This window comes from Diabrotica virgifera, chromosome 1 (assembly GCF_917563875.1).
Source record: "Diabrotica virgifera virgifera chromosome 1, PGI_DIABVI_V3a".
NCBI classification, from domain to species: domain Eukaryota; kingdom Metazoa; phylum Arthropoda; class Insecta; order Coleoptera; family Chrysomelidae; genus Diabrotica; species Diabrotica virgifera.
In genome coordinates, this window is record NC_065443.1 from 157,653,744 (window position 1) to 157,666,588 (window position 12,845).

General features: G+C 33.0%; 1 protein-coding gene across 2 annotated transcripts in view; it reads right to left on the reverse strand.

Moving 5' to 3' along the window:
* Positions 1-7,134, reverse strand: part of LOC126878793 (UDP-glycosyltransferase UGT5-like) — a 140,414-nt gene extending 133,280 nt beyond the window's left edge. Inside the window, exon 1 of one of the 2 annotated variants that reach the window (XM_050641689.1) lies at positions 6,781-7,103. In XM_050641689.1, coding sequence (XP_050497646.1) covers positions 6,781-7,000 — 220 coding nt within the window. In that variant the 5' untranslated portion in view covers positions 7,001-7,103. Of the gene's footprint in view, positions 1-6,780 lie in introns of both variants that reach the window. The other variant, XM_050641688.1, reaches the window with a different exon arrangement.
* Between the last annotated feature and the right edge of the window lie 5,711 nt (positions 7,135-12,845).

Genomic DNA, 12,845 nt, shown 5'->3' on the forward strand with positions numbered 1-12,845 from the left:
ATAACGATGTAGCCGATTTTCCGTACCATTTCCTTTTTCAGCCATGATGTTCTTCTTATATCAGCACCACGTTTACCTTGGATCTTTCCCTGAATTATCAGATGTAAAAGATCAGATTTTTCAGGGTGTCTCATAATATAACCGAAGTATTCTTGCTTACTATAAACTCTAGCTAATCTACTAAAATTTAAGTAATACTAAAACAATTTCTGCATGTACCTTAAATGCAAGATCTTTATTCCATCTGTGTTAATAATAATTGGCATATGATATTAATAATAATTAGCCAGAACTAATTAACTACATGACGTGAAATCAGACGTGGGTGAGACAGGGATGCGTGTTGTTACCAATTCTTTTTAATGCCTACTCGGAAGAGATCTTGAAAAAAGCTCTTGAGGGAGAAGCAGCTGGAATAAAGGTAAATTGAGTTCCCATTAACAACACTAGATATGCGGATGACACTGCCCTAACATCACAAAACATTCCAGGAATGTACTATCAAAGTTCTATTAATGTTTGAATGTCCTGGACATTCAAGGAACATTCGGTAAACATCTGATTAAATTATTGGTGGAATGTTACCACAAGACATTCTATGAACATACTACCAATGTCATATATTTTAAGAGAGGCCATTTACTATTTAATTTGCGCTCATTTTCAAATTTGCCGCGCGTGTATCTATGTCTAGGCAATCCAAACCACGTGACTTCTGGTTGGCATACAAAAAGTTACAGAGGTTATGTTTGTAATATCTATTTTTCATTGTTTATCGTCGTATTTTGTCTATTTTGGATTCATTTCGATTTCGTTTGCTGTATTTTGTGAACTTTATAAACTTTACCACAATGCAAAGTGATTATTTAAGGAAATTATTATTGGAAACTCCAGATATTGGAGAAAGGTAGGGGAAACAATTTTTGTTTACTTTTCATTTTTCCCTGATATTTATCAATATTGATGAATTTTGCAAGCAATAATTAACATTATTTCTTTTATTTTTTTAGATAGTTATTGAAGCTGAAAATAATTGGGGATTTTTGTTGTTTATTTGGGTTTATATAACTGCGGACACTAAATCCATTCGCCAAATTGGGGATTTAGATCCATATACAATTCAGTCAGAATTGGATTTTACAGTAAAGTGCATTCCACCAAATCACTATTATAGATATTTATACATATCGGGTGGAGTCTCACAGTTACTAGTCTAAGCAGCAGATGAAAGCATACAAAAGCCTTCAGGCATATAAATATTTTACAGCTGGATTTGTTTTTAAAGTTGGAGTAAAGTTGGAAGTCACGAGCAACAACTTCATAAGTACCTACAAGAATATTGAGGAAATTCAGCTCCTCGATACTACTGGGAAAACTAGAAGATTGAAGAGGACAAAGCCTTTTGAACAAGTTTGAGTGATATGTGATAGTGAAAAGGAGAGCATAGTGCTTGTGTGCCTGTATATGTTACAATAGTGCACGATCTTGTTAGATTAGATAAGAGACGCTATGTCATAGCGTCATAGAGATAACAGTAGTAATTTATGTTAAATTAAAATTGCTCATTGGTCAGTTATGACCAGATTTTAATTGTAATGTACATATTATGTACAATTCAATACAATGAATAATCATCGTAGTGATAATTATGAAAAAAAATATATGACAAGATTTTGTGCAATAAAAATGTTTATATTTATCAAGGATGTATTATTTGGTATAGCCACATAATATACTTCTGGTATATCGTCGGTGATGTGACAATACCTCCTATCTGCTTTTTCATGAATTTTGTAGGAGACGAAAAACCATTTTTAGGGTCATCTCATGTTTTCACATGTAAATTTTGACATGTTTTGTAGTAAATATATAGTTGAATTTACTACAAATCATGTCAAAAAATATCATATGAAAATATGAGGTGACTGTAAAAAAGTTTTCTTTTTAGTTTTTCTTACAAAACTCTATGAAAAAACAAATCGGAGATATTATGTCACATCAGCGACTATATCCAGGGAATGTATAAAAAATATACTGTGAATGTCTAAAGAACATTCGTAGATATTCATGAAATGTTCCAACAAGACATTCAAGGAATGTTTAAAATGCTGACAGAGGACTTTCCTGGGACATTTAGGGGACATTCTTGTGCTTTTGAGGGCATTCCAGGAATGTTTTCAATATCCTGTGTGTACATTCTAGGAACATACATAGAATGTTTGGTGTTATTAGGGTGCCATCTTAGCCGAAAATATTGGGGATCTTCAGAGGCAGATGATCAGAATATCTGAGTTTGGACAAGAGTACAGTCTAACAATGAACATCAAGAAGACAAAATTTATGAAAATATCGAAAACTGAAGGAAATAACGAGAATCTCTTTATACATGGATGCAATGTCGAACGAGTCGAGCAATATGTATATCTTGGAACAATGATCAACTCCACAGGTGATTAATTCCAGGAAATCAAAATCAGAATAGAAAAGGCTAGAGCAAATTTTAACAAAATGGGAAAGTGCTCTGTATAAGAGATTTGAAGTTGGAGCTAAGAGTTAGGTTGGATAGGTGCTACGTTTTCTCGACTTCGTTTTATGGAATGGAAGCTTGGACCTTGAATGCGTCATCAATGAAAAATCTAGAATCATTCAAGCTGTGGGTGAACAGAAGAATTCTGAAAATATCGTGGGCAGATTACGTCACAAACAAAGAGGTTCTGAAAAAGATGAATAAAGAAATGGAAATCATAAATACCATCAAAACAAGAAAATTAGAATATCTCGGACATATTACCCAGAGATACAACTTGCTCCAGTTGATTATGCAGGGAAAGATTCAAGGAAAAAGAAGCACAGGGAGACGCCGAATGTCGTGGCCGCGCAAGCTGAGAGAATGGTACGAATGTACATCAAATGAACTTTTTAAAGCAGCCGTCTCTAAAGGCCGAATAGCTATGATGATTGCCGACCTCCGTCGCGGAGATGGCACTTTAGAAGAAAAAGAATTAACTACAAAGTGAAACTAGACATACTTTCTCTGAATAAAATATCTTAAAAACAAAACAGTAAAAAAGATAACACATAATTTTTGAAAAAGAAATACAGATGAGAAAAAGTACCAAATACTACCAGATAAAAAAAACGAAAGAAACTAAAAAAATACTGACAAGTATACAGAGCTCCAGAAGACAAAAGAATGTTCAATAAGGCTATAAAAGAGTTGAACAACCAAAATGAAAAAATCACATTCAAAATTATCTAGAATGGAAAAAATCAAATGTAGTCTTGGGAAAGCGGCAAACAAATAATAACCGCTCCCAAGTATTTAATTCACTTCTTCATACAGAAGAATTACACCCTACCAACTTAAATAAGTATTATAGATAAGGCGAAAACGGCGGGTTCGAAGGGAAATTCCCATGAGATTTTTTTGCATAATCACATTCGTGAGACATCCCAGAATAAGGTTCAAGAAGTCGCCTACGTGAAAAGTGGGCCAATTTTTTTTAACAATTTTTTTTTAAATCAAATTGCAAAAACCAATATTTTTGGCCCGAACAATTTTTTCTTTAATTTTTTGGACTATTCTGGACAAAAAAGATCTCATAATTTTTCTCTAAAGTTGATCGTTTTCGACTTATAAGCAATTTAAAATTGAAAAAAACGAAAAATGGCGATTTTCAAGGCTTAATAACTCGGTTAAAAGTTATTATTATGAAAGTCAATATATGACTAAATCAAAGTTTAAAACCCCTCCTACAAGATCCTGAAAAAATTTTTGTCATTGTTTTATTACTAACCTGTTATTTTTAAGTAATAATAATAAGCGCCATGCACGTCTGCGGCGTCTGTAAATGCTGAGTGCGAGAGAGAAGCCATTCCAGCAGTCCAATTAATGCATCTTACTCGCACTCACATTTACAACTGCGTCAATACGATCTAACCGCTCATTTTTATTAATTAAAAATAACAGCTTAGTAGTAAATTAATGACACAGATTTCTTCAGGATCATGTAGCGGAGACTTTAAACTTTGATTTAGTCACTTTCTGACTTTCATAATAATAATTTTTAACCGAGTTATTAAGTCTTAAAAATGGCAATTTTCGCGTTTTTCAAATTTTAAATTGCTTATAACTCGAAAAAGATAAACTTTAGAGAAAAATTATAAGAGACCTTTTTTGTCCAGAATGGTCCAAAAAACCCAAAAAAAAATTAGTCCGAGCCAAAAATATTGATTTTTGCAATTTGATTAAAAAAATTTTTTTTTAAAAATTGGCCCACTTTTCACGTGGGCGACTTCTTGAACCTTATTCTGGGATGTCTCACGAATGTGATTATGCAAAAATATCTCATGGGAATATTTTTCCCAACGAACCCGCCGTTTCCGCCTTGTCTATTACCTGAAAAACTTTTAGTTCATAATACGTACCTTACTTTAAAACAACTAGACTAAATCCAAAACGTTACGTGGTTAAGGAATAACAAATCCAAATGGAGAGGATAATAACGCCGGTCCGGAATAAGAATGACGTAACTGCAAATTTTGTCAATTCCTGTTTATTGCGTAATTAACTTCTAAAATACTGCATACAAATGATACAAAAGAGACAGAACTGTAACTATGTGATAAGCCACCACAGGGTAGTTGCGTTGTTATTGAAATATGCACCATTTTAGACCTTGTCTCAGATGAAGAATGAAGCAACTGTAAATAGGGTTGTAAATGGGGGGACTATATTAAGATAATAAAATTCGGGCCGATAGGGATGAAAATAAGAGCCATCGCTGTAAGAATAAATAAGCATAATAAAAATTAAAAAAAAAAAAAAAATTGTAAAATTAAATTTTTAGATCAAGAATGACGCAACTGTAGATAGGATTGAAAATGGGGTGATTAAATTGAGATAATGAAATTCGAACCAATGGGGATGAAACTAAAAGCCATCATTGTAAGAATAAACGCCATACGAATGCTCCAGACGGTTACTCTTTATTTAATCACTATTTTAAATATTTAAATTTTTTTAGATGAAGAATGACGCAACTGTAAAAGAGTTGAAATGGGGGATTAAATTAAGATAATGAAATTCGAACCATTAGGGAAAAATTAAAGCCACCATTGTAAGAATAAACGCCATACCGATGCTCCTGGACGATTACTCCTCATTTAATCCCTATTTTAAATATTTAAAAATCGTTTTTTGCTCTCCTGAGAAATTTGGCTTTTTGCAGTTACGTCACTCTTATTCCGGACCAGCGATTAGAGGAAAGAAGTAGCCTTTCACAAGATATAAAAAGACACAGAGAACATAAAATATATAGGTATACAACAATGAAAGGAATAAATAATACAAAAAACAAAATGATATAAAAGGAATAAAGAGAGTTAAAAATAAAACACGACATTGCAGGGATCGAAAACCATCATCATTCCGGCTTTATAACAGTGTGTGGGCCCTAGCTTCCTCAAAAATGTCTCTCCAGTAAATTAATTTGTAATGTTATACGGGTTTTTTGACATTCAAAATTCTATTTATGATCAAATGATTTTTAATATAGCGAATTGGCAAAAAATATTAATATAGCCAAATGATTAATATTAGTATACAGGGTTGTAGTATACATACAGGTTAGTATACATACATGCAATGAGTATTTTCTGAAATCCACGAGGAAAATAAATTCCTGTAGCTGGATGATGTATACCATAAATCACAAAAAATAGTAAATTCCTGCGTAAAAGGTATATTTATAAAGTCCCTAAAAGGGACATCACAGAAGAGAACGTATTCGGAATACTAATTCCATCATCAGTGTTTAATTATAAGTTAAAGTACATGCGTGAGCCACGAAAATGTTTGAATAAAAACCCTCTAAATGTTATAAAGTTTACAATTTGTTACATTATGTTAATTAAAATATGTGATGTTTAAAATATCCCTGGATTTTGTCCAAATGGCAATTTTTTTAATTTTCTTAAACTTAACACCCTGTAGTTTATAATTGTAATGAAATGATTTTTGGGTTATTTTCTTTTTTTATTTCTTAATTAAGCATATCTAACTGCTTTGTGAGTTATTTGTGATGATTTAAGCCAATAATTAATTGCACAAACAGTACGTGCAAATATATTAGTTCGGCCGTAAAAATAATCAATCAATTATTAATATTGATTAAGATATCACAATACCTACGTAGTTAAGATTGTTGGTTCGTAAAATATTAATAAAAATATACCATATTCTATCTAGTTGGCTGTAACTTTGACACTAAATTTGCTTCAATATTTGACGTGATACTATTTTTAAAGTTTCAGTTGCTTTGCTACCATTACTAATAAATAAGAATTTTTCTAATGAGGAACTGATTAACATGGTTTTTGTTCCAGGAAAGTATAACAAAAATGTGCTACTAGTAATAATAATTCATCATTATCATCAGCAATTCTCTGATAGACGACAATCAAGAAGAGAAACTTTTCAAAGTTTACTAGAACGGTTTCAACATACTCGACACTTAGACTGAGTAGAAGAGAAATATAATCGAACAAAACAATAAATTGTAAATTAAATAAATGTACTAAACATTGAAAGATTTTACGCTTTTTATACTCAATGCTATAATCTTCATGCTCAAGAAAATCAGATAAAAATAGAACAGTCAAGAAAAGAAAAATATTGAAAAGTGTATTATAAAATAAAAAATAAAATTGTTGATTATAATGTCAAATAAAGTGTAAAACTTATAAAGTATAAGGTACAGTTTAACAGTTTTGACATACCTTCAATTTGAATTGTATGGTAATTTTTTTGACCTTGTCCTTGTTTGGGAAGAGGACTAAACATCGTCACGTTGTGTCCCTTTGCCACTAGTGCAGCCGCTAGCTCATAATTCCATATTTCATGGCTTGGACTTGGCACATCATATGCATACAGTATATTTAGTGCAAATGATGGAACATAGTTTACAACCAGTATTAAAAATATAAGCACGAACTTCATGATTAAAATACGACTGTGTAAGATTCTTTAAATCATCCTTAATTTACCCAATCATTTCATTTAGTTTATTAACCTTGAGGACCATTGCGTAGACTGAAAAAACTTTTATTCGTTAAAAATATACGTTATTTCGAGAACTAAATATTTATATTTTTATCTTTGTAGATTAAAATCAGATTGTTATATTATTATATACAATAGGTACACTCGTAGCAAAAAGTATCGCATAAATGTATTAAGTCTAGAAGTTTTGACTAGTCGAGGGCCGAGAACCAAAGGGTTCCAATTGACAATATTTACAAAATTCACTTTTTTGCACAAATCTATTGTAACAAACATTTTCTATCGTTTCCTTTAAGAAACTCTTGAATACGGTAATAGATGGCGTCAAAATAAACAGGGAAACATAGTTTCAAGTGCACATTACATTTTAAGGTTAGAACCATAAGGTTTCAAGTACAACGTAAATGTGATTAAAGTTAATAAAATATCAAAATATTTTTCTGAGAGTGAATCGTGGGAAGGTTTATTCAGCTGAGGTTCCGAATATATATATTCGAAAATGATAGTAGAAGAAAAAAGTAAGTTAAAGTCATAATAACCTTCATGGCATTTTAAAAACATAATAATATAACTCTTATTATAGGCCGGCATGTTTAGACGTATTTAATTCAATATCAGCTGATTCTGATTCTGGCGCTAATCTTCAAAAATATTTTGTATCTAGACGGTTGTATAGCAAAATTATTAAGAATTACAGACATAATAATATGGTCTCTTCTTTCTTTTATCACTTTTGCTTAAAGTTGATAGGAAAAGACCATTTTCTGTCAATAATATGCAAGAATCACATTTAATAACTACAAAAAGAGTGCTGCAAATTTTCAATAGGTATGTACGGAAAAATAGGTACCCTATACAAAAGTCTGTCAGTTACGTTTTTTACCTAGAGAAACAGTTTGAAGTACAAAATAAAGTAGACGATCACAGTAAGCAATTTGTCAGAGTCAACATCTAAACTACCGGGGAAAAAAGAAGTCTAAAGGATGGTGTAGTTTTAATACTATAGATTTTGTAATAATATATCCTACCAATAATTTTAAAGAAAAGTTCGCAACTAAGAAAAAAATTGAGCAAATAGAATTTGCATATAAGTGGATGCCGTTGGCATCCGTTTTGTTTGTTAAAATTTTGGATTTCATTTTATTTATAAAATAAAATCTTGATTTTTAAAATAATACTTATTTTTTAAACCAGAAATATTTATTTTACAATTAATTTTAGTTTTTGTATGTCTTACACACCAAGAAAACATTAATTTAAAGCGTAACAGAACCATAAGGTTTCAAGTACACCGCTTACAGTGCCACAAGGTTCCAAGTACAACTCCAGCTTTTTCCAAAACAGCCAGATTAACGTGTTAAAATTATCTAAAACAGGGGTATCTGAGAATAATTTTATTGTTAAATACCTATACAACGTACTCAAATCCATTTTAATCCGATTTCCTCTATCAAAGCGCATATTATCAAACTACAAACTTTAAAAATCGATTTTCTAAAAATATTGGAATTGTCGCTTGGAACTTGGAACCCTATTGTTCTCAGCCTTCGTAGTATCTATTATTTGACATACCAGGGAATGAAACGCAGAAATATTTAGGTAACAGTGGTTTATTCCAGTAAAATGAAAAATGAAAGACTAACAGGTCAAACAAATGAAAATTACCAGAGAACAGCAGTTCTCGCCAGTGGCGCACAACCCCCGTACATGCGACACTATATATACACGAAATTTTCAATTTTCGAAACCTGACTGAATTGAAAATTGGACCAAATCCCATCTTAAAGTTTAGGAAAAGACTCGTCCATCCATATGTTACCTCTCCATTTTGGTCCAAGGGTGTGGATTTTACGGCCCCTCCCATTTAGGGTCTGTTTTTCGTTCTCGTCCCCAAAACTCCCAAAAATTTCAAAAACTTGAACGAAAATGTCAGTACTGTAAAACAATTGAAGAAAAAAGAACGTAACCGAAAAAGAATCTATCCAGGTAACCACAGTTAAAAAGGAAGAAGATAATGATTAGATTTCCCTGGAAAACGTTAAAGAGCTAAAAGAAAGATCACGACAAAAGTCATACAAGAATAGCTTAAAAATGGAGAAGGACCTCTTTGGCAGGAAATAACTAAATACAGTGAAAAAAAGACATATTGGGCTGCTCAATGAGATTCTCTGAGAATCAATGAGAATTATATCGAAAGTGGGAAAGTACAGAGAGGGTAGATAGTTCAACAAGTGGTACTGCCAAAATCACACATCAAAACTCTGTAGCAAAAATCTAATAGCAGCCTTTCTGGAAGACATTTTGGAGTCAAAAGAACACTGGCCAGATTTCGAGACAGATTTTACTGGAACAATTGTCAGCGAGATGTAGAATATTAGTGTAAGAAATGCGATTTATGTAACGGCAGAAAAGGCCCTAGAACAAGAAGTCGTGGTAAAATGGCACAATATCTTTCCGAAGAGTCCTTTGAACAACTTGCAGGGGATATTTTCGGTCCACTTCCGATGAGAGAGGATTATTGGATGGATTATTCTTTAAAATGGCCCGATATTGCAGCCCTTTCTAATTAAGCAGCAACAGTGTCGTATCAAGACATGGAGTTCCTATAGAGTTAAATTCTGATCAAGGACGAAATTGTGAATTAGAATTATCACAAGAATTAATGAAAATCTTGGGTATTAAGAAAACTCGCACTCTGTACATCCGCAATCAGACGGAGTGGTCGAAAGACACAATAGAAATGTTTGTCAATGCCTTCTAAAGTTTGTTGCTGATAATCAAAAAGATTTGGATATTTTGGTTCGTCTATTCCTATTAATCGAGAGAAGAGAAACGAAGCTTCCTCAATATCTTATTTTCGAAAGATTGCCTCCCTGCGAAGAAGAACGTTCATCCCTGAGGTACATCGCTTTAAAGGAAAAATTGGAAAGGTCTACGAATTGGCTCGTAAAAGTTTGAAGATTCAAAGTGATAAAGCTAAGGCCAGGTTTGACATGCATGCTACCGGAATAACTTTCGAAAGAGGTGACTCAGTATAGCTATACAATCCCACGCGCTAGAAAGGACTTTGTTAGAAACTTCAACGAAACTGGGAAGGCTTGTACATCGTCCTGCATAAAATAAACGATCCAATCTATCGCAACCAGTTTTCAGATAGAAGTAAACCCAAGGAAGTTTATATGAAGAACTTAGCTCCATACCATGGCCTCCCTGCTGGCTTCTTTCGGTCCCTGATAGACCAGTTATTCGAGGCGAATAACTATAAAGGAGGGAGCAGTACTATGACCGTTCCGTAAGATTAATCTCACTTAGAAAATGTGCCTTTACGAAAAAGGAGTATGAAAATTCCAGAATATTCGTCATTTCATCGAAAAATCTCGAAATATCTAATGAAGTCTAAAACGTCATAAAATGTATATAAACATAGGAATTTGATATTTCATAGGCTACTAGTAACTGAGTTTTTGATAATATATATGTAGTTGTTATTGTGTTATATTAGGTTTGTTCTAGCATCAGTTTCAAACGGTTTGAAACCATCAGCGAATAGTGGACCAGCGCGAGTAGAGGGGATAGCACGGGTGACTGTATTATGTTTTCTCACTGACCAACTGTTTGCTGACGGTTTTTGACTAGTTTGACTATTTGCTAGAACAAACCTATTATAAACTAGTTGTTACATTAAAATTGTTATTTCATTTAGATTAAAACAAAACAGTTCCTTATAAGAAGCCTAATTAGTTTTTAAATTTTAAAATGCATCTATTCGTTTTAAGAAATTTCGATAAATTTTAATAACATTATATTTTTTTGTTAATAACGATTAAAAATTTATTTACGTAATCAATGCAATCTTATGACCCAAAAACACCGATATAATTAACACATATACATTAATCAAAATAACTATCGCTTCATTTTTAACTTCAAATATCTCGAAAACTAATGGGTTTATCGTTACGAATGAAGAGTATATTATTTACGTAGAAAGTATTGGAGAATCCAAAAATTGCTGTAAAATAGCAATTCCGCCAGCGGCGTAGAATTTGGGAAGGGTCAACCACTCACTTCCCTCTGTATGTCGTATGCCTCTGGTGATAGCCATAAACGTTTATTTAACATAATTTAGAAAGGTATACCTACAGTACCTACACTTCCTGCTAAGTATGACAAAGATATGTTAAATGGTTTTAAAGTACAGGATACACATAGTTTTTACATTTTTTTAAGTAGAACCTTGTTGGATGAACGACAATATACTACAACTTATGGAAGAAAGAAGAAAATCAAAAAACAACAAAATAATGTACAACACGATTCAGAGACAAATAAGAACTGAAATAAGAAAGGCCAAAGAAAATTGGTTAAAATCACAGTGTGAAGAGATAGAGTCGTTAGAGCAAAAACATGATACGTTTAACATGCATAAAAAGGTGAAACAAGCAGCTGGTCTTCAGAAATCCAACACAGCTAGCAAATTGCGAGACCAACAGGGGAATATCAGCACAGACAGAAATCAAGAAATCTGCATATGGACAAAATACATACAGGAACTTTTTGATGATACTAGATCCGAACAACCTCCATCCTACATATGTGATGACCACTTACCAATCACATCAGGTGAAGTGGAAAGAGCAATATCACAACTAAAAGATGGCAAAGCTTCTGGACCTGACAATGCATATGCTGAACTCATAAAACTATTTGACACCGACGGTACTCAACGCCTAACCAAAATATTTAACGACATATATTTAAGCGGAGTAATACCAAAAGCATGGTTGAAGTCGACGTTTGTTGCTTTACCAAAGAAAACAAAGTCTGTATCCTGCAGTGATTTCCGAACCATCAGCTTAATGAGCCATATTTTAAAGCTATTTCTAAAAATTATACATCAAAGGATATATAGACTGTGCGAAGAAAAAATCAGCCGAACACAGTTTGGTTTTCGAAATGCAGTGGGTACAAGAGAGGCTCTATTTAGTATACAAGTGCTATTTCAACGATGTAGAGACGTGAATTGCGATATTTATGCATGTTTCATTGATTACCATAAAGCGTTCGATACAGTAAAGCACGACAAGCTGATGGAGATATTAACCAATATTGGAATAAACACCTGTGATTTAAGGATTATCAGCAATCTATACTGGAATCAAACATCATCTATCCGGACAGAGGCAGGAGAATCCGACGATATCAAAATCAAACGTGGGGTCCGTCAGGGATGTATACTATCCCCACTGCTGTTTAACATCTACTCTGAGGAAATCTTCCAAGAAGCATTGGATGATGTTGAAGCCGGAATTAGAATTAACGGAGAATGTATCAATAACATAAGATACGCAGACGACACTGTGGTATTCGCTGACAGTTCTGAAGCCCTACAGGAGTTAATGAGCAGAATCGCAGAAGTCAGTCAGAGATACGGACTTTCACTAAACACTAAGAAAACCAAATGTATGATGATTTCTAAGAATGAACAGCAATTTGGACGAATCAGTGTGAATGGTCAACAAATAGAAAGAGTAAAAACATACACCTACCTTGGTACGAACGTCAATGAAAATTGGGACCATTCTATAGAAATCAAATGTAGGATAGAGAAAGCAAGATCTGCATTTCAAAAAATGGCAAAGTTGTTCAAATGTCATGATTTGTCGATACCCATAAAAGTCAGATTACTACGATGTTATATATTTCCTATACTGTTGTACGGAGTTGAGTCGTGGACTCTCATAGACGCCACCTGCAAGAAAATTGAGGCTTTTGAGATGTG